Source organism: Penicillium diatomitis (genome assembly GCF_028827545.1).
Source record: "Penicillium diatomitis strain IBT 30728 chromosome Unknown utg000008l_segment0_segment0, whole genome shotgun sequence".
In the NCBI taxonomy this organism is placed as follows: domain Eukaryota; kingdom Fungi; phylum Ascomycota; class Eurotiomycetes; order Eurotiales; family Aspergillaceae; genus Penicillium; species Penicillium diatomitis.
The window spans coordinates 696,713-716,188 of NW_026623180.1; the positions used below are offsets into that span (position 1 = coordinate 696,713).

Here is a 19,476-nt window from a genome sequence, read left to right on the forward strand (position 1 = left end):
AAGCCCAGTGATCTATTCGAGATTAGGTTTGCGAAAGACCTGCAGCCTAGCGCATGATCAAGACAGAGGAGCGCCCTTTTAAACAGCAATGTTGTGTCAGATGCTTCTTGAAGCCCAGTACAAGACCGCCTCGTCTGGCATATCGCATCTTTGAGGTCTCTTTTCATCCTCCATGAGTAAGACCTACGGTCATCATGCTATGCGTAAACAACATTCCCCACACACTCTTGGAAGCCTATAAAAACAATAGGTTGTACCTAGCGCCTGCCCCATTGAGGAGGTGAGGGCTAGATTTATATTGAGCGCGCTCAAGCCAATGTGAGACAATAGGCAGAAGAATTACAGCATTGCCAATTACTTGTAGTGGCGAGGAGGGCTTGTTAGTGACTACTAGACAAGTAACGTACTGATACATGATTCTAATGTTCTTAGAGTGCCTGGAATTATAGCGTCTTACACACCACAGGCTTGTGCATCGAGGTCGATGAATATCGTTTTTGAGACCATTTTGTGATATTGCTGACCCTCAGTTGTCTGTTTACGGATATTTAGCTTATCTATCCACTGCACAAATCATCCCTGGTCCTCGTCTATCGAGCCCAAAGACTCAGTTGGTGAATCTCAAGTACCCGCACCCCGACTCGTGAATCACTTGCTTTGAAGAACGGTACGTCAAGCGACATTAAGCAATGTGCTGCTCCATGTAAGATCATACTCGAAACTGGATGATGCACAAATGTCCCTGAGCATGGGGCATCTGCTCGTTATTAAAGGCTCGTCGCGCTCCACCGAGAGCGAGGGGTTCCTGTCCAGGATAGCGGTTCGGTGGATAAAGGTAATCCACCGTCTCCAGCGAGAAGACCCGCCGCCCGCCACGATCCATCACCCTCTTTGGGGGGGGCCCAGAACCTTTCTATTTGCTAGGCTGGGGGGACGCGCGTTAAGACGGTAGTAGTCAGTCACTGCACATCTAAGCAACCCCTCCACTGGAACACCGATGATTTCTGGCTTGTCGGACGATCATGAGCAAGATGCTATCCCAATAATCAATTAAATACACACAAACATGGGATCAACAAGGTTGAATACTAAATAAGGGATTCTCTTGAGAGAGGTGCTTATTTTGGATGGCCTATAAGTTAATTAATGTTGTATGATGTAGTTATGTGATATACTATATGGAGTACAGTAACACCATAAGTACACAGTACTGAATAGTGAGTTCAGTGCATACACTACAGTGACAGGTATATAGTACTTATACAATTCTTCTGGAGAGTCTTTTTACCATTCATCGGTGCCGCCAGAACCTACCTATCAAGGCACATGTTGTAGACTCAGATAGGTTGAAAGCTCCCATCCTTGAGCTTACTCTGCAATCTGCATTGTTTCAAATATGCAGCGTCGACCTTGGCATACAGATCTATTGTAATTTGTAACACATACACGCATTTACTTCACACTCACAGTTGTAGTGCTAGACGGAAGAGATAGACCCAGGTACATAAGACAATGACATTAGGAGTCTCCACCCTAAGACGAATACCTAGCACTATCAATTTGGTCAGTCAGAGTAGTAGCGTGAACGTTTAGAGGATTGACAGCCTGACAGGTACCGTCAGGATGTCATCGAGCGGCGACCAGTAGTGTAACTGTAGTGAAATGAGAACTCCTGGTAAAAGTCCTGCAGGTACAGTACCCTGATGGCTAGTCCTAGTCCTACTGTCCTACGGCGCCCGAGCACCGTATTCGTGTATGGATTAAACAAGGGTGACATGCTACCGGGAAGTTTTAGTCTGATTGGCCGTTTTCTTGCCGCCTAGGCATGCCAAGGTTACTCCGCTGATGCCTGAAGGTGCTGCAAACTTGAGTACTTGCTGTACTTGTGTATCATTCTCGATATCGTGGGAGATGTTGTCATATTTCAGGTCAGTAATACAAACAATATTGCATATGTATGATTATAGGCTATGTATGTCGATGATCAATAATTCAATGTGATGCGTATTACGTTACACTTACAAACGTAATTACGTATACTTAATACTTCGATAGTACATAATTCGTTCCCTTCCACGTCTGACTAAATAGTTGATTGTTTTATACTGGTAGAGTTCTTTGGATTGTCAGCCCAAAGATCGAGCAATAAAGTATGGGCACTTGGATAGTCGAGTGACTCGAGTACTACTGCATCAGTGCATAACTGTATATGTCTGGATATTGCATCACAGGACATGGGATGGCTCCAAATCAAGACTCCCTGTTGATGATGTGGCCCCTCAGAAACGAAAGCCCATGAAATATACTAACCCAGTTCATCACTAACACTCTACCTCGACCATGGAATCATGGACAGACCATGGGCGATGACAATTCATTGAACCATCGTGATCTGGTTCTGAACGTATTGAGTCTCACATACGTACGCCGGTACTGGGTTCCAGATTCCAGGCCGCTGTTGCTAAAATTACCGTACCACACATTCCAGTCTCCGAGACCCGCCTTGTTCCTGAGACATGCTCCCACCATTTCACAGCCCCGTGATCCAGTGCTCGTGACTGGCCTTCAGCCGGCCCATCAAACCCATGGCCAGACGATGCTTTTCAGTCTGATTTGACGATTCTGACTGTGACCATCGGTCTTGTCCATTGGATCTGTCTGACTGATACAGTCATCCAAATAAGTGGAAACTGGAAAGGCAAAACCGGTGCTGCTTTAGTCAAACGGGCGCTTCCCCCCTTGTCCAGGTACCGCCTCGTCTTTCGCACCCCATCCTGGTTTCCTCCCTTCCTGTTCACTAAGCCTCATCACCTTCGTCAAGGTATTCACCTACCCCTCAAAGACTTCCCACCAGTCTTACATCTCCTTCTCGGCCATACTGTGTGTGCGCCGCCAGTCCACTCGCTTTATCTCCACCCGCCACACTGTAGCCTGCGTTTCTGCCGTTGACCACCTGCCTGCATCGCCTGTCACCTCGCGCGGCACTAGCTTCACGGACTCTGGCAGCCATTGCAGACCCTCACGACTCTTTCTTCCGGCAACCGTCCTTCATTTCTCTGTATACCGACCGTCATTCATTCGCTCCGACCATCACCAACTTGCTTCTCCGACCATCACCTTTATCATCAGCCGTCGCTCGAACAAAGCACGCCCCTGGTTACCTTCCATCCAGGACCCGCTCTCCGCCCGACACGACGAACAACTTCAATGACGCTGGAGTGACCCAGCCCCCCTGCCTCGCTCCGACTACCTCACCTACTTGGCTCGACCGGCCTCTTGACCTGTCGCTGCATCCAAGCACCGCCTGGGATACACTGCCGGTTCCACGTTTTCCCCTTATCCTCTCATCTTCGCACTCCGTTTCCGCATCCGGCGGCTGGCAACGTGGTACTCGGAAGTAACGTTCTGATCTTCGCCGTCATACTCTGTCCTTGTTCCGACCACTCGTCCTCCCTCGGCGTCCAGGCTGTATAGCCAATCCTCCCCTCTCATACCCTTGACTACCAGAAAAGACACGGGGAAACACAGGCCTCACTGCCAACTGTCAGCATGAGGTCGTTGGCGCTGCTCACCCTTCTCATCGCCATCATAGCGCCGCTGGCCTCTGCGGTCAAGCTACTTGAATCCAATGCACTCAACGTGTGCATGGAAAGTGGTAATTTCACAGCAACATACTTCAATGTCGTCTTCTACCCCGGGAATAATTCCCTCTCCATCGGATTCGATGGCGTCTCCCAGATTTCAGGCAAGGTCGAGGCCGAGATGACCTTGACAGCCTACGGATATAAAGCCTATTCAGCCACGCTGGACCCATGCCAGATCCAAGGCATGGGCATGTGCCCAATGGCTCCCGGTCCAATTGACTTGGGCCCGGTCTCCATCCAGCTGCCTGCGGGTACCGCCGACAAAGTTCCCGGTGAGTCGCATAATATTTTCAAGGTTGGATTGCTGAGAAGGGGAAGGGAAAGAGAGTTTGGTCTAACATACTGAGGTAACAGGTATCGCCTATACTGTGCCCGACCTGGATGCGAACGTGCAAATCGTCATCAAGAAAAAAGATACCGGCCAGAAGATTGCGTGCGTGTCAGCCTCGCTTTCGAATAATAAAAGTGTCTACCAGGTGCCCGTCGCCTGGGCTACGGCCATCATCTCCGGCTTAGGCCTCGCGGCATCAGCAATCACCTCGGGCTTGGGCCACTCCAATACCGCTGCGCACGTTGCCGCGAATGCCCTCTCCCTCTTTGGCTTCATGCAGGGTCAAGCGATGATCGGCATGATCTCTGTTCACATGCCTCCTATCGTGGAATCATGGACTCAGAATTTCCAGTGGAGCATGGGTATCATCCACGTCACGTTCCTCCAAAATATTTGCACCTGGTACCAGCGCGCGACCGGCGGCACTCCCTCAACACTCCTCTCGCAGCTGAGCACCACCTCTGTAGAGGTCCTCAAGCGCCGCAAGCGTGAGCTGATTGATCCTGCGCTCAATTTGATGAAGCGAGCCACCGGCCTTCTCAGCAAGCGAGCCAATTCGAATCAGCAGCTTGTGATTGTGCGAGGAATCAACCGTGTCGGGTTCCGTGCGAATATTGAGGAGACGAATATCTTCATGACGGGATTGATCTTCTTCGTCGTCTTTGTCGCCATTGTCGTCATCATTGTCACGACATTCAAGGGAGTCTGCGAGCTACTGGCTAAACAAGGAAAAATGAAGACCGAGAAATTCCAAGATTTCCGCAACGGGTGGAAGACCGTTCTTCGCGGTATTCTCTTCCGCTTGACACTGATCGGGTTCCCGCAAATGACCGTTCTTTGCTTGTGGGAGTTCACTCGACGAGACTCCGCCGCTGAGGTTGTCCTGGCTGTGGTCATGATCGTCTCGCTGCTCCTTGCTCTTGGATGGGCGGGTCAGAAGGTCATTCGTCTCGCCAAGCGCTCGGTCACGATGCATAAGAACCCGGCCTACATTCTGTATTCTGACCCGGCGGCTCTGAACAAGTGGGGGTTTTTGTATGTGCAATATCGTGCGACCGCATACTACTTCGTTGTCCCGTACTTGGCCTACATCATGGTCAAGGGTATGTTCATCGGTCTCAGCCAGCCCGCTCCCGTGGTGCAGACTGTTGCCCTGTTAATTCTCGAGGCTGCCATGCTGGTCGCTGTCTGCGTCATGCGCCCATGGATGGACAAGAAGACCAATATTTTCAACATCTCCATTGCGAGCGTCAACTTTCTCAACGCAATCTTCCTCCTGGTGTTCTCGGATGTGTTCAACCCTCCTGGCATGATGATTGGTGTGATGGGAGTCGTCTTCTTCGTCTATAATGCGGTTTTTGCCCTTGTCTTGCTTGTCCTGGTCTTGCTCGCCTCAGTCTACGCGGTCGTGTCAAAGAACCCCGACACGCGTTATCAACCAATGCGAGATGATCGGGGCTCCTTTATCAAGTCTCAGACACAGCTGACCACTGAGTTGGACGCTCTCGGTGCAACTGCTCGGGGTGATATGAAGAACGGGAATGCCTACCAGCAGAACCCATTCGACGACGAAACGGCGTCCATCTCCAGTGGCACTGGGGTGACGGGTCATCATCAAGACCACCTGAACGCCAACAATAGCGCCCAGCATCTGAACCGCCATCAACCTCCACACTCTCCCGTGGACCCCTCGGTCCCTCTGTTCCCCAGCAACGGCAGTGTATCAAATCTCCCCAGCAGTCGCGGATCACCTCCCGGTTACGATCAGTATGGTCGATCTGCTTCACCCGCGCCATCACGTAACTACGAGAACGCTCCAGTCGGCGCATCAGCCCTTGCAACCAATTACAGAGCGCAGAACAACTCCAGTCCTTGGCAAAGAGGTGCTGGCTACGACCATTAGAGTTGTTTACTTTCATCGGTACCGCGTTGGTCTCCTGAACTTTCATAGTTCACCAACTTGTCATGAAGACATGTGACTTTTGATTCCCTTCTGTGCTCTTTATATTCGTCCAATATCTTTTTCTTCTTTTTTTTTAAAGTGTTGGACAGCAATGGGACAGTGATACTCATTCCATTCGCAATCCCCTCGGGTCCGGTATCTGTTTGGTTTTGGAATAAGCGCTTTGAAAAAAAAAGGGGGAAGGGGGGCTCATGGGTCTGTTCTCAATCTAGAGGTCGACACTGGTCTCCTTTTCGAGGACTACCATCAAAATTTTCCTTGTTGTCCTTTGGCTCTGCCTTTTCTTTTCGTTTCTTCTTTCCATTTTTCTCTTCTGGAAATTCGCCATTGGCTAATCAGCATTGGTGAACTTTCACTTTTTACCATATACCTTTCATGCCGTTTGGTTGCGTGTTTTTTTCCCGTACGTCTCAACCCCCACCCCTATTCCTCTGTCCTCGCCCTTGGTGTTGCGTGACGGCATCTTTGATTTGGATTATCGTCTTTTTCCTCTCCTTCTTTTCCTCCCATTTCTCCCTCGTTGTTTTGTCTCCGCGCATTCGGCTGCGGTTTTGCTCCGGCTGAACCTGGCGTTCTGATGCATAGGTCTTGATTATGGAAATTTTGGCCCAGGGGTACTAGCGGGCTTTGGAATATACCGACCGCTCCGTCTCTCCTGATACTGTATCACTCGTAATCGTACTTTGCCTTGGGACTATGTCTGCATCTTGCGCGCGGAGGTGCGAAGATCTTCGTGACACACCTAGTGATCACATATCTTGTGGCTGGGAGAGACAAATCGTCACTACCTAATGACTCCGGCTGCGGGTCCCTCCACTGATATGAGGATCTCGCCGTTCAAAAGTTTTCGAGTATTCTTGCGCTTGGAAGGTCCAGCTAGGTAACAGGTTTCCGTGATCGGACAGTATCAGCAGCCACAAGATGGACTAGATATCTGTGGTTCCTTCCACTCGACTTCATGTATTCCGAAGCCAGGAATAGACTGCGAGATCTGCTGGGTGGGATCATTACTCAGTCACCTGTTTGGCCAAATGATCTTGTTGTACCATAATCGAAGAAATCACCTAGTGACTAGTTGAATTCTGACCTTGAAAGAAGTGAAATGAATACACTAGTTTGAATCTGCAGTTGCAATATGAAGCGGAAACCATCCGGCAATATGGAAGCCCCCAAAGGAATTGAAAAAAAAAATGAAAATTGAAAGCAATTCAGCACGAAGCCGACGCTTCCTCCATGACTTTCTCCCTCCTGATCTTTCTTTCTCCCTCTTTTCACCCTTCTTATTCATAATTACCACCGATCCCCACGTCCATGTGAATAGCCGCCGCCACCGCCGCCGCCCCCAGGCGGAGGGGGATACGAGTCCGACCCACGCGGTCCTCTAGGCGCAGGCGAGTCCATAGCCCCATGTTGCTGTGAATGCATGGGTGGAGGGAATGCACCGGGGGCACCTGGTGGAGGGATGGGGAAGTTGGGGAAACCGCCCGGATGGGGAGGGGGCAGGTTTCCTGCTCCGGGGGGCATGTTGGGCATATTGGGCATGGGTGGTGGGAATCCGCCTTGGGGAGGTGTGCCGGAGGCGTTTGGGGGGAAAGGTGGTGGGAAGGGCATGCCGCGGCCGCCTGGGGGGACTGCGCGAGGGTTCTGTGGTTAGTTTGGGTATCTTCTGTAGTTTATGTGTTGGAGGGGGATTGTGCGAACGACCGAAGTATGATTTGGATACGTACAAGGTGGCATTGCTGGGGCACCTGGAGCGCCGGGGGGTGGGATACCGAATGGAGGAGGCATTTGACCGGGATGTCCTAAACGACGAGTTGGGGCACGGGTTAGCTCTGTCGCGTGTTTGCTGTCTCTCGCTTTCTTTTTCTGCTCGAGTCTACATACCTGGGAAGCCGAATGGAGGAGGAGGGAGTGCACCAGGCGGCACCATTGCGGGATTCGGCACCGCTTTGCCCTCTGCGGCGTAGGAAGATGTGATAGAGTCGATGACCGATTGCGCTTTCTCCTGGCCGATCTCTGAAGGCAAGGTGTCAGTACACCGAAAGCAATTTCCCGCGAAGAGAAACTTGATCAGCAAGGTAGGAAGCGCTTGCCACTTACGTTGGTAGTAATCTACCACATTGCGAAGATGGTTACGGCCGGAGTTGTGCGCCTTGCGCACACTCATTGAGTCGTGCGTGAGGTAAACATCGCAGTAGTCACCTAGACGGGATCGAGATATTAGCTGGCTGTATGAAGACTGATTATATCGGCGCCTGGTAATGGCTCGCGAGACTCGGGTCGCTTTGCGCATGGTAGCCCGTCGCTGTCACTTGGCGGATCCTGGAGGTCAAAGGATCGAGGCGTCTGCGGAGATTTCCAAAGACGAGAGAACCTACAGAAGAGTTCACGGAATGTCAGTATTGAGAGCAAAGCGATTTGATCGAGTGAGGCGAAGACTTATATTTCGGCATCTTGCCAGCTTCTGCCGCGGGTTCAGAGGCAGCGGCTTGATGGATCAAAAATTCCCTCTTGTGAGAGACTCGGAGCTCAAGGTGGACCTTGCGGGGATATTGACACTCGCAAAAACTCTTGCAGACTTTTTCGTGTCTTTTGATGTGATTTTGACAGCCTGTAACGCCGTCACCCGGTGATTGAGTAAGATATTGGCGACAGATGGTAGTCTTGTGTCTCCGATGGCAAGGGACGTGAAGGCGGTGCGAAGCGGCATAATGAAGCTTATCGCGTCGCCCGCTCATATCCAACTCCAAGTGAGATGGAGATGCATCTTGACGGATTTTGTATTGTCCCTAGGTGCAGTCTTTTCGGTTTGCGCGCTTTGATAGTGTTACCGCCCAAAGCCGTGCATTCATATGCGGGTACTTACCATAAGTGTGTGAGCCAGCCCCCGAACGGATTGTCTGTCAACAAGAGAAGCAAGCTGGAGATCACGGTTCTCAAGGAGATCAAAAAGTAAACACCTCGGAGAGCATACACAATAAAATCTTGCCACGCGACGCGCTTCTAATTCTACATACCGTGACCCTTTTACTTTTCAGGGCTCAACTGTAGATTGCTTGCGTTGGCGGAGGTTGTCCAGCAAGTTACTATCAGCTTGTCGTTCTGGAACTTTCAACCAAGCTGTGCGACCTGTCTAACCGGCGATGCCATCTCAACTTTTCTAGAGTCGGCATATCTTCATATTCTTCGTTACTGTCAATTCTGTTTATCTCCCAGTTCGTCGTCAAATCCAGGCAGTGCGGCAAGATCGACTGGTAGGTTTTACATCTCAAGCCTTGAAGTCTTGGCGCCAGTTCTAGGTCTCCTAAGGGCATCTGTTTTGGATTGGATCCTGTCTAGAGTGCTTCATCCATCTTCACCATGGCATTCTGGAATCTACCTCAGAGACAGATACATCTATGGAAATATTGAACTTGAAATGCATGGCGGTGTCATTTCTTTTGCACCAATTCGAGTGTGACGGGATCGTCGCCTTCGCTCACGATTCATACCTTGGGGAGGGGTTCTCGTTTGTCATTGATGATCTACATGGACCGCGGAGGTCCTTCAAGCAACAGTCGCACTGCGCTTGATGAATAGAAACATCATCAGCAAGCCTGTGTCATGGGTCTCAAGCGAGTAGACCTGCAACGGTTTTGAGCTTCTTGGCGAGTAGACCCAGTATATGATTCTATTTTTATCATTCTGAACTGTTTGAGAACGCATCCTGCAGGTGAAAGCTTGACAGAGTGATCATAGGCTTACGCTCGATTTAGAGGCGTCTATATCGAAATGTGGGATAACAGATCTTCGCCACATCCTGCTGCCACATGGCCATCGGATCTCCCTTACACTAATGAACCAGACGTGACGAAGGTCGATTCCAAAGAAACGGCTTTCATGAGATCGCTGACAAGGCCGGAGTCAATAGAACTGCCATCAGGATCTTCGCTCTGAAATGTTGGACGGGAGTGCATGCGAGGTAGCTGACGAAGGTGTCGGGTTGAGCTTCGAGTGAACAAGGATGGGGGGCAAGAATCTCGAGGATGACAACTAGCATGTCTATTGACTTGATGATCTCTTGAACATGCCTCTCTCTCTCTCTTTCTCTCAGACAAGCCCTTCGGCGCCTCTGATGAGATAAGAGAACCTTGACCCACGAAGGCCTCGCTTGTATCATTTTTCGTCTGAGTATGTCCGCTTCTTGATATCGTCGAATAATATCTACTTGTAACACATCCTAAAGGGGCAGCAAGTTGTTCTGTAGACCAATTTTCATATGGTGTGATAGCCTCATTGAGCATCATGACAAGGACAAGGCAGCCGATAGAAGTACCTACGTAGGGAGAGAAATCGTACCACACACAAGCCTATACTATGGTAGCTGCCGGACTTGATAACGAGCGCCGAATTGGCTATCGAACTGAGGAAGTGTCTAGACTCTCGGTCTCAAGTGGGTCAGTCAAATATGCACTGATCTGTCATCGCTCTCGCAACTTGACTATTGTTCGCCTTCGTCGTATATTATCCACGTGTGTCTGATCAGATCGAAAAACGCCTCCCAGTGTACGTCACTTATCTGGAATCTGTCAAGAACAGGAGGCTTATCGAGTGGTAGTTTATGATCGACTGAACCAGATCTGGGATCTGGGATCTGAGATCTGAGATCTGCAAGCGCGACCTGTAGAGCTCAAACCGGCTGTACTTGACTCGGAACAAGGTTGAGTAGCTTGTTCCAGGCGAGGTTACACGTGGTAGTTTCTCGTCATGACTGAGAAAGCATGACTACTAAGGTTTAGAACCTGCTACACAAATATAGGGCATTGGAAGCGATAGCCCTGCAGGTCCATCAAAAAGCGGCGTATTCATCAGACAAGCCAGATGCGGCGTGGGACGGGCAGGGAGAGTAATGACTAAGTGCGACCAAAACAGGCTGCAACTTCGTTCCACCCGCTGTTCTAGAAAGAAGAGTGGCCACATGACTTGACTTGGGCAGAAGGCGGGCGTTGGGGGCCAACGTTACTGCATTAGTATGGTCAGCACCCTAGTCCGGGGAAATGGATGACGCTCGCTTGAGATGGTGGAACCCGCTTCTTCAGTTCTCAGGTCATGATTGTGTTACTAGCTCCCTATTTCAGTCTGCATTGCCTCAGTCACCTGACAACTGCCAAATTTGTCTAGTCATAAGAATCAGTACCGGGAAGCCACTCCTCGGCTCGAAACACCGGGTTTAGACGAGCAACCCAGGCAAAGACCGTGGATAGAAGTTGTTGGAGATGATGCGTTTCCGGTGTCCATCCGACGAGGCGACCTTCGGCAATGACCATATGGACCGAGGATATGGACCGAGGCGAACCAGTCAACTCATCGAGAAGATTAGTTGCCGGACATAACATGACTTTTTTTTCTCGGTGGTCATACTGTAGAGATGCAGTCACTGCTACGGTGCCACATGTACTAGTACTCGTGACGACTGACGAGGGTCTGACAAGCTTTCAAGAGTCTATTAGAGGGATGTAAGTACCTACATAGAGGGCAGCTAATCCTAGTCAAAGAGTTCGAACATGTCGAACCTCGCATGCGAGAAGGGGAAATAGTCGGGGTGGTCCTGCAGAGACGTGTTCGTGCGTAATATGCCCGCCTTCTTAATTTCCGGTCGTTGGGCTGAAAAGTCAGCATCACGAGGCGCGTTCATCTTGGATCAGGGGGCAGCAAAGGGGCGGCATGACCGTGGCCATGACCGTGGCCGTGGCCGTGATCGTCGCTGTGACCTGGTCGGCAAGGTATGGCCCAGGGGGCGTTTTTGAATGGTATGAGCGAGGCAAAATGGCTCTTCCTGACTACAAGGGCTGGAGAGGTTGCAGGTCTGTGGCGGTATCGTGTAAGTCATCGTGAGTACTAGTATAGTTGTTGTTCGCAATTAAAGACTGGCTCATGTTGAGGACAGTATGAGTATTTGTTTAGGGGGGGGATCTCAGTCTTGTGAGCAGTATGGACTGAATGACAGGGTACTAGTAGTACTAGTTCCTGATAGAATCAACACTAAAGTCGCGACTAAACGCTAGAAGATGTGCGCAGTGCGCACTACGCACTACGCACTGCAGTACTTGCTCTGCGGAGGCGCAACTGAGGCGAGGGGTCCCAGAAAATCTGGGGAAAGCTGGGCGACCAGGAAAATCCGGGGAAACTGGCCATCACGCACCAACATCAACACCTGCCCCGGGGGGGGGGAAAGGGCGGAAGAGAAAAACTCTGTTTTCTTGGGGCTGGACTACGACACGGTAGCAATCATGAGTAATCAGCGACTCCAAAACGGGAGACCTTCATCCCTACAGAAGTGGAAAGAGGAAATGTGAAAATGTGATTAAAACCGGATCAGGTGGGGAACCAGGACCCGCCCAGGGGCCCATCATCGAGTCACGGTGCAGGAACCTGCGATGGTGACTGGTGATTGGTGATTGGGGCCGCACTCGGATGAGTCGGCCATTGCACCGGGCCAAGTCTCATGAGCGCGCAGAGTTTTCTCTCTCCCTCAGGGTGAAGGCCGTCGGGCCTCTAGTTCTTTCTATTCAACATTTGTTGAGTATTATTATTAGTACAACTACATAGGCACTACTGTAGTGCCTTTGAACGTGTTAGTTTCCTCTTTGGCATAGTTTCCCGCTTGATCCATCCTTTCTGGCCTTCCTTAGGGATTCGCTGCATGTCGTCATCTTCAATCGCCTTTCCCCCCGCCATCTGCAAGAGCTAAGAAGCGGTCCTGATCTGGGGTAGACTAACCCCATTGAGGCTACTCCATCCTCGGAAAGAATTTTCTCGTGTTGGTTCTGCGCCGCAATTCACCACCCAACCCTAGTGCTGCGACATGGCTCCTGCTATTCTTGTCTGTCGGTGTCAAGTAATCTGGTACTCTGGTACCATCAGAGAGGCAAGTCCATGGACCTGGCAGTGGCGTAAGATTGCCGGTCTAGTTTCATGGCTGAAGATGTGTTTCCCAAAAAGGGGGATACTATTTCCATATTCTTCTATTGGCTCGGCACTGTCAGAGTCTGGGCAGGTTCGGTGTTGAGTTCGGCGAGAGGGACTTGCGCCGGGGATGAGGTTATTGATTTTTGCACATATGGCGCAATTCCAAGAGTGGGGAATCAGAATGGCACCTTTTTCTCCACGAAAGGGGGGTAGTGTGGGAACCACGCCAGCATAAGTGCGTGAAACTCCAGCAACAATACTACTAACAAATGGACGGGAGGGGAGTACTATGTACAGCTGAGTCATGAAAGTTGGACCGGTGTGGTCCAGGGCTGTCAAGTTGGAGATGTGCTGCCGCGGGTGATCTCCTGAGCTCAGGTACCGCAATCCTGCACTCGTAGTAGTAGTGCTCGACTCACAGGCCTCTTCAACTAAGTTAGTGGTTTGTTTTTATTAGTCAACTCTCGAGTCCACCTCTCTCTAGCCTGAGTCCTCCAGGAGAATCCTCGAGCGAGTGTGCCGCCTACGCTTTCCCCAAGAAGCCCTTACCGACTTCAGACGTTCAGACCAAGGCTCCACCGAACAGGGTCTGATGCCGCTAGGAGCTGGGAGTAGGGGGGTCTAGGGACTCGGAGGAGGAGGAGGAGGAGGAGGAGGAGAAGCTACACAGAAGAACATCGCGCATTATGCAACATGAAGCACTGTGCATGCTATATACTGTACATAGTTACATACTGCATACTCATAGTGCATGCCCATGGAATCTCCGAACCCCAACCTCCTGCTTCTTGGCCGAGTGTTTCATGACTTGACATTTTCATGGTCACTGAAACAACAACCTTAAGGACTCTGGTATAGAGCACGACATGGACGTGAGGATCTCGATTGTGCAAGGCTCCGACAGAGTCATCCCAGACTAGATCGGTTGGCCCCTTTGAATCAGTCGATCCACGCGGCTGGGATCTGGAATAGGAATGGTGGATCCGTTCAGTACACTGAGTACTGAGAGCGAGCACAGACGGGATGAAGATGTGACTCGGTAGTAACACTTCCCACTCACCACCTAAGTGAGTAGATCAGTAGAGTATGGAGTATGGACTCTCTGGAGTGTTCAGTGTACTAGACTCAGTAGTCAAGACTGTAGTCCAACTATTAAGTAATAGGTATAGCGCTGGCCCACACAACTCTCCTGTCATATGTCATCAGGGGAACACCAAGGTGTTGATCCTGTTCAATGTTCCGTGTCGATCAGCAGCGGTCGAGGAGATCGAGAGCATCTCTCAGAAAATGAAAAAAAAAAAAAAAGCCTCGTGGCAGAGGAAGACCCCAGACCGGACCGGGATGGGATGGAACAGGAATGGGACAAGTACTAAAGTAGTCGTGACTCTAGTGAGTGGAAACTAGAAACTACCGGGTAGACATGACGATCAATTAGATCGGAAGGCATCCATCCATGCAGCCAAGATGAAAATGCCTCATTTACATCGGTGGTTGCACGATTGATGAAGACCAGTCTACCCTTGACTGATGCCATACGAAGGGTCGCAACAATAATGTGCCCGAGTCACGACATCCGTTTCGTTCTTCAATTCTTCGATGATGGGGTGGTCTCCGCCTTGCCCAGGCGGTCTCCGTGACAGCCGGGCCGGGATGATGCAATACGATCGGGGGATCATTGAATCCATTAGTCAACTACCTAGTTCCGTCAACCGGGGTTCTCGACCTCGACTCGGACGGGACTACTAGAGTGTAGAGTGTAGACATAGAGTGTAGACGGTAGACTGTAGAAAGTAAAAGGTAGAAAGTAGAAGGTAGAGTGTAGACGTAGAGTGTAGACGCTAGAGTTACTAGGGGCTGGATTGTAGACTCAGACTGCCCGTGTATCATCAGGTGATGGCGACGATGCGCCAAATGAACCACGCCCAGCGAGCACGGGGGCCTCACGATCTTCCCAAAGAGGGAATTTCTTTCATGCACGGCTTTGGAGCCCTGGAACCAGAACGGGGGAGAACTGAGACGGAGAGAGAGAGAGAGAGAGAGATGCACCCCGGAAGGGCAAGTGTAAGAATGGCCAGCCCAGCCACGAGGGTGCGGGGGAGACGGTGAACGGGGGCTTCAAAGTTCAAGGAACGCGAGTCACGCATCGTCGCATCCGCATACGCAGTCAAGAGAGACCTGGGAGAGGACTTGAGGAGTCCTGCAGACATCGTGATCCATCCCGCTCTGGTCAGTGGACGTGACGGTGAGACTTGACCCCAAGTGAGGTGTTTCTTTTCGTTTCATTTTTCATTTTTCTTTTCTCTCTCGTTCTGTTTCGGGTTACATTGGCGGTTGAGGGCGCCCTTTGGCGGGTTTCCTGGGGGTAATAAAAACCTCGTTGCGGCGCCCCCTCGACTCCCCTCGACTGCGACCCGCTTGGCATCCCTGTTTCCCACCGCCGAGGCGCACTATTGGTGGGCCGCACCATTTCTGTTACGTCCCCGTTGGGGCCCGGTTGGAGGAGGGCCGAGTAAACGCGCGCGCGCGGAGGTCAGATGATCGGTTTGATGACGCTCCCGTGGTGAGGTGTGATGGTTGTCGATGGAGTGAGGGACATTACTACAGTAACGACAGGAGTAACACAGTAATCACAAGAATAATCATATTAATAGGAGTAGGGTTACTACAGTACTGTGTACAACGCAACCATCAGGCCCATCTTAGGTGAGGCATTATTCTTGTTAGATAGGTCACGACGACGACCACTACGGAGTGACAAACTGTACAAACTACACAGTGAATCGCGCGCATGAGATGGGCGTCAAATCGAAAAAAAAAAAAAACAAGACATACAGGACCAACCATGTTACCCCGTGGATTCGAATGGGGAAAGGGCACCGAAAGAACACGGTCGAGCATCACAGGGTACTCAACAATCATTCATTGAACTTCGATCAAGACCTCGTCCCCGGATGTTCTTGGAGCGTCAACTATAAGATGCATCACCTGACCATGGCGCCTCAAGGTTCTCCCTACCTACGCCTGCCACTTCGATCTTGCCGGGTTGAGAACACATGACGCCAGGCCAGTCCAGCTGGTAGATACTAGACAGTAGACACTAAACCTGGTCCATCTTTCGACAGCAGCGAAAAGATCAGAAAAGAGCCTAGATCTAGTCCTCAGAATCCCTGGAAAATGCGAGAAGGTATAACCAAAAAGAAAAACAATGAAAGAAATTAATCAGAAAAAAAAAAACATACAGCTCGATGGAAAAAAATAGAAAAGAAAAAAGAAATTAGGAAAAAGTTCCCCACAGGCGCAAAAAAAAAAAAAGCCCCACCCGCAAACAGCGTGTGACCCGTGGATGGTGTGCCTGGCCACTTGCTCCCACAAAGCCTGCAAGGACCGGCGCGCCATCTATAAAACTGTTTGCTCCCCGCCATGGTTCACGATCGTATCCATAACTACAACCCTCCAAATTCTCTTAATCTCCTGAACACAATTACTTCGATAGCTCTCTCTTGCGCAATCCTTTCTCGCGCAGATCCCATCTAGAAACATTGACCAGTTGCTCAGCAGCTTTGGGATTTCGTGATCCTTCCCAGACGATCTTCCTCGAAACCGCATATCAACTACACAGACACCCAAGACACCCACCATGCCTTCCGCAAGGACTGCCAGCTATCGGGTCATCGAGCCACACCCGTCTGTGCCCTCGTCAAATCGTCCTGCCCTCTACACCGGCCGTGGTGGCAGCGGCAATGTCATCAGCTTGAAGAACACCAAAACCACCGACTCGCGAACCGCCACAGGTCCGGCCTCCCTGGCGCGCCTGGACTCTCGCGGTCCTTCCACCTACACCACCGGCCGCGGTGGTGCCGGCAATGTCCACAGCAGCAGTGAGCGTGCCATTTTCAGCTTTGACGAAGAGTTGGAGCGTGACTTGCGCCGCGCTGCTCCCGTTTATCACGTCGGCCGCGGCGGTGCAGGCAACATGATCTACAGCGACGACGCCTCCAACTGCAGCTTGTCTCGCAAGTACTCGTCTACCAGCACCAACACCACCAGCAGTACCGGCTCCGTGGCAGATCGGGCTCGTGACATGGCCCGCCGTGGCCTGGAGAAGGGCTGGGGCAAGCTCAAGGGTAGCTCATAGCCGGCCGTCGCCCTTTGGAAACAACTTGCGCCCTTTTTGCTTTCGCAACTAACGACCATCACGACATTCACGACGACCTACCTCCTTCAAAAAAAAAAGTTCTTGCTGTTCTTCTCATCCCGCTGCTATATTGGCCTGTCTTCACTCCATCGGGGGCTTCCAACCGCCTACCAATTTTCTTAATGCTGCGCGAACCGGGACTTGCCTCTTCCTCACAGAGGCCTCTCGCTAGGGCAAGGGGAAAGATGCTCATCATCTCATGGTTGCTATCTTGGCGCTTTTCAACACTTTGCACTTTTAATCCTCAACGTTTCTTATCCCTACTATTGCGACGCTCGATACCCCCCGCTCCCGCGACGGCATTCGCCATCTTCCATTTATTTCAACAACCACTCGCGCACTCTGCTCTATGGAAGGGTCCTCTTCCTCTCCCCTTGTCCCTTTTTTATCTCTCCTTTTGGATGCGCTCCGGATTCCTGTAATTTGGACGGGTTGATGACCTTGGCCTCATGTGTGTATCACACTACATGGGTCATTGCATCTTTTTGCAAGGTGGGAACCTAACCACTTTGTTGGTGGTTTCCTTTTTCTTTTGTTGCTTTTAGTTCTTATGATTTAGATCTGCACCGGATTGCGCCTCATGGAGGCACCTTTTCTGTTCTGCTTTCTAGTCATAGACCTCGGACATGGCATCTTGCATCCATCCACCGGAGTTGAAACTCTCCCGTCCCCTTCAATCGCGTCTGCATATCTCTCGTGCAATATTCCAGCACTGTCAAGGCTGTACACACTACACAGTACACGGCTACTCACATACCCAAGCTACTACTTCCTAGCTTTGGGGCTTTTCACAATACACAATGAAATTCCGAGTCGTTCTAGACTCTGGCTTTTTCCAAGGCTGATGAATCGTTCATATTCCAACCAATGACTCATAAGCGTAATACTACTAGATGTCCGGGTGTATAGTGTATAGTGTATACTCGTGTAGTCCCAGCATGCAATGTATTGTACATCTTGAAGTTTGACGATGTGGCTGCAGTCTGCAGTCTGCAGTCTGCACTAAAGATCGAATTTCATCGTCTGGTGGGGCTCCACTTCCCCCATGGCGACGTCCGGCGGTGCCGTACCGGTGGCCACGAGCTGACTCAGTCACTCAAGTCAGGCAGCGACTCTGAGGAGTCATCACTCATGAGGCTTCCCGCTTCTTAGTAAGTTGGGTGGTTATGGCCTGCCAGGCCACTCACCGAGTCGCCACGGTGGTCAGGCACCGTCATCGCCGTCGATATGCGACTCCAACCGATGATGCAGACTCTTCCGCCCTTTCCTCTTTTTCCATTTCTGGATCTACACTCTGTAGGTATTTTTGGCCTCTTCCTCCTCTCCTGAGGTATTCTTCACCTCGACAACAACAGTATGAGAATCGATACGATCCCTTCACCAGCACTGCTTCCATTGAATCCATGCATATCTCGACCTACTCTTAGGAGGTCGCCGGTGACTAGGACAGTCCTCCAGTTCACCTACAAGTTCCACGAGTATTTCAGGAATATTATAGTACAGTCCAGCACTAGCGCGGTGAACCGTGGGGGAAAAAAAAAAATCTTTTCGATGAAAAGTACCTCGACCTTGACCTGCAGCCCCCAGGGCGGGTACGGGTCTCCACTCGGCCGCTTCCTCCTGGATCATGAATCTTGACCGATGGCCTCTAGAGGTAGTTGTCCGGGCTTTTGAGTCCTTTGGAGATTTGCAAATTTTCACGATGATGTGGGGAGGGGGAAGAGAGAAATTCTTGACGACGGTCTCTGGGATTGGATGGGAATAAGACTGGGGTTGAAGATTATTTTTGCGCGGAGCATGGTATGCACTATGCACTTACCAAGTTAACATGCAGTAATGTGAAATAGAGAATTCTTCTTCCATAGATGGGTAGTTTTTGATCGTAGAAGTGACTTGGTCGTCGAAATCTAGTATCTACCTACTACCTAGTACCTACTACCTAGTACCTACTACCTAGTACCTACCTGTTCATAGGTACTAACATCCCACATATACCTTGTACCTACTACCTACTACCTACTACTACCTTACTACTTAGGTACTAACCTCGTCTAACATGGCTGCCACGAGGATACCATATAATTATCTGCATCTTGTGATCTGCGATACCTACCACTCGAGATTCACTCTAGAAGTCTAGATGATGAGATGCTTACCTACCAGCTAGTAGTTGCTAGCCTATGCAATCCTAGTCAAGGCCCGGTATACCCATGCAGAGCAAGTTTTGTAACTCACGACATCTTCCCAAGCGAACAACTTGTCGATGACCTGGTTCGCTATGCTTGACTTGAAAGGAATGGTTCTCTTCACACGTTACGATGAGCAGAAATGTCCTCAACTTCTCAAGCACACTAGGGTTCAGGTCCAAGAGTCTCAAGGTCATCGAATGGAACGT

The 19,476-nt window shown here is 50.6% G+C and overlaps 3 protein-coding genes across 3 annotated transcripts; 2 read left to right on the forward strand and 1 right to left on the reverse strand.

The window, feature by feature from the left end:
- Positions 1–3,549: 3,549 nt before the first annotated feature.
- Positions 3,550–5,878, forward strand: N7539_006285 (transient receptor potential ion channel family protein; the record flags this gene model as incomplete). The annotated part of the gene is made up of 2 exons (XM_056935887.1): positions 3,550–3,916; positions 3,999–5,878. 2 exons carry the CDS (start codon positions 3,550–3,552, stop codon positions 5,876–5,878), a joined length of 2,247 nt encoding a protein of 748 aa, XP_056788811.1.
- Positions 5,879–7,228: 1,350 nt separating this feature from the next.
- N7539_006286 (putative U1 snRNP complex component Yhc1) lies at positions 7,229–8,231 on the reverse strand (the record flags this gene model as incomplete). Its single annotated transcript, XM_056935888.1, has 3 exons — positions 7,229–7,569; positions 7,666–7,740; positions 7,823–8,231. The coding sequence occupies 3 exons, from the start codon at positions 8,229–8,231 to the stop codon at positions 7,229–7,231; spliced, it is 825 nt and encodes a 274-aa protein (XP_056788812.1).
- An 8,292-nt stretch (positions 8,232–16,523) lies between these two features.
- Positions 16,524–17,021, forward strand: N7539_006287 (DUF3602 domain-containing protein; the record flags this gene model as incomplete). The annotated part of the gene is made up of 1 exon (XM_056935889.1): positions 16,524–17,021. One exon carries the CDS (start codon positions 16,524–16,526, stop codon positions 17,019–17,021), a length of 498 nt encoding a protein of 165 aa, XP_056788813.1.
- Between the last annotated feature and the right edge of the window lie 2,455 nt (positions 17,022–19,476).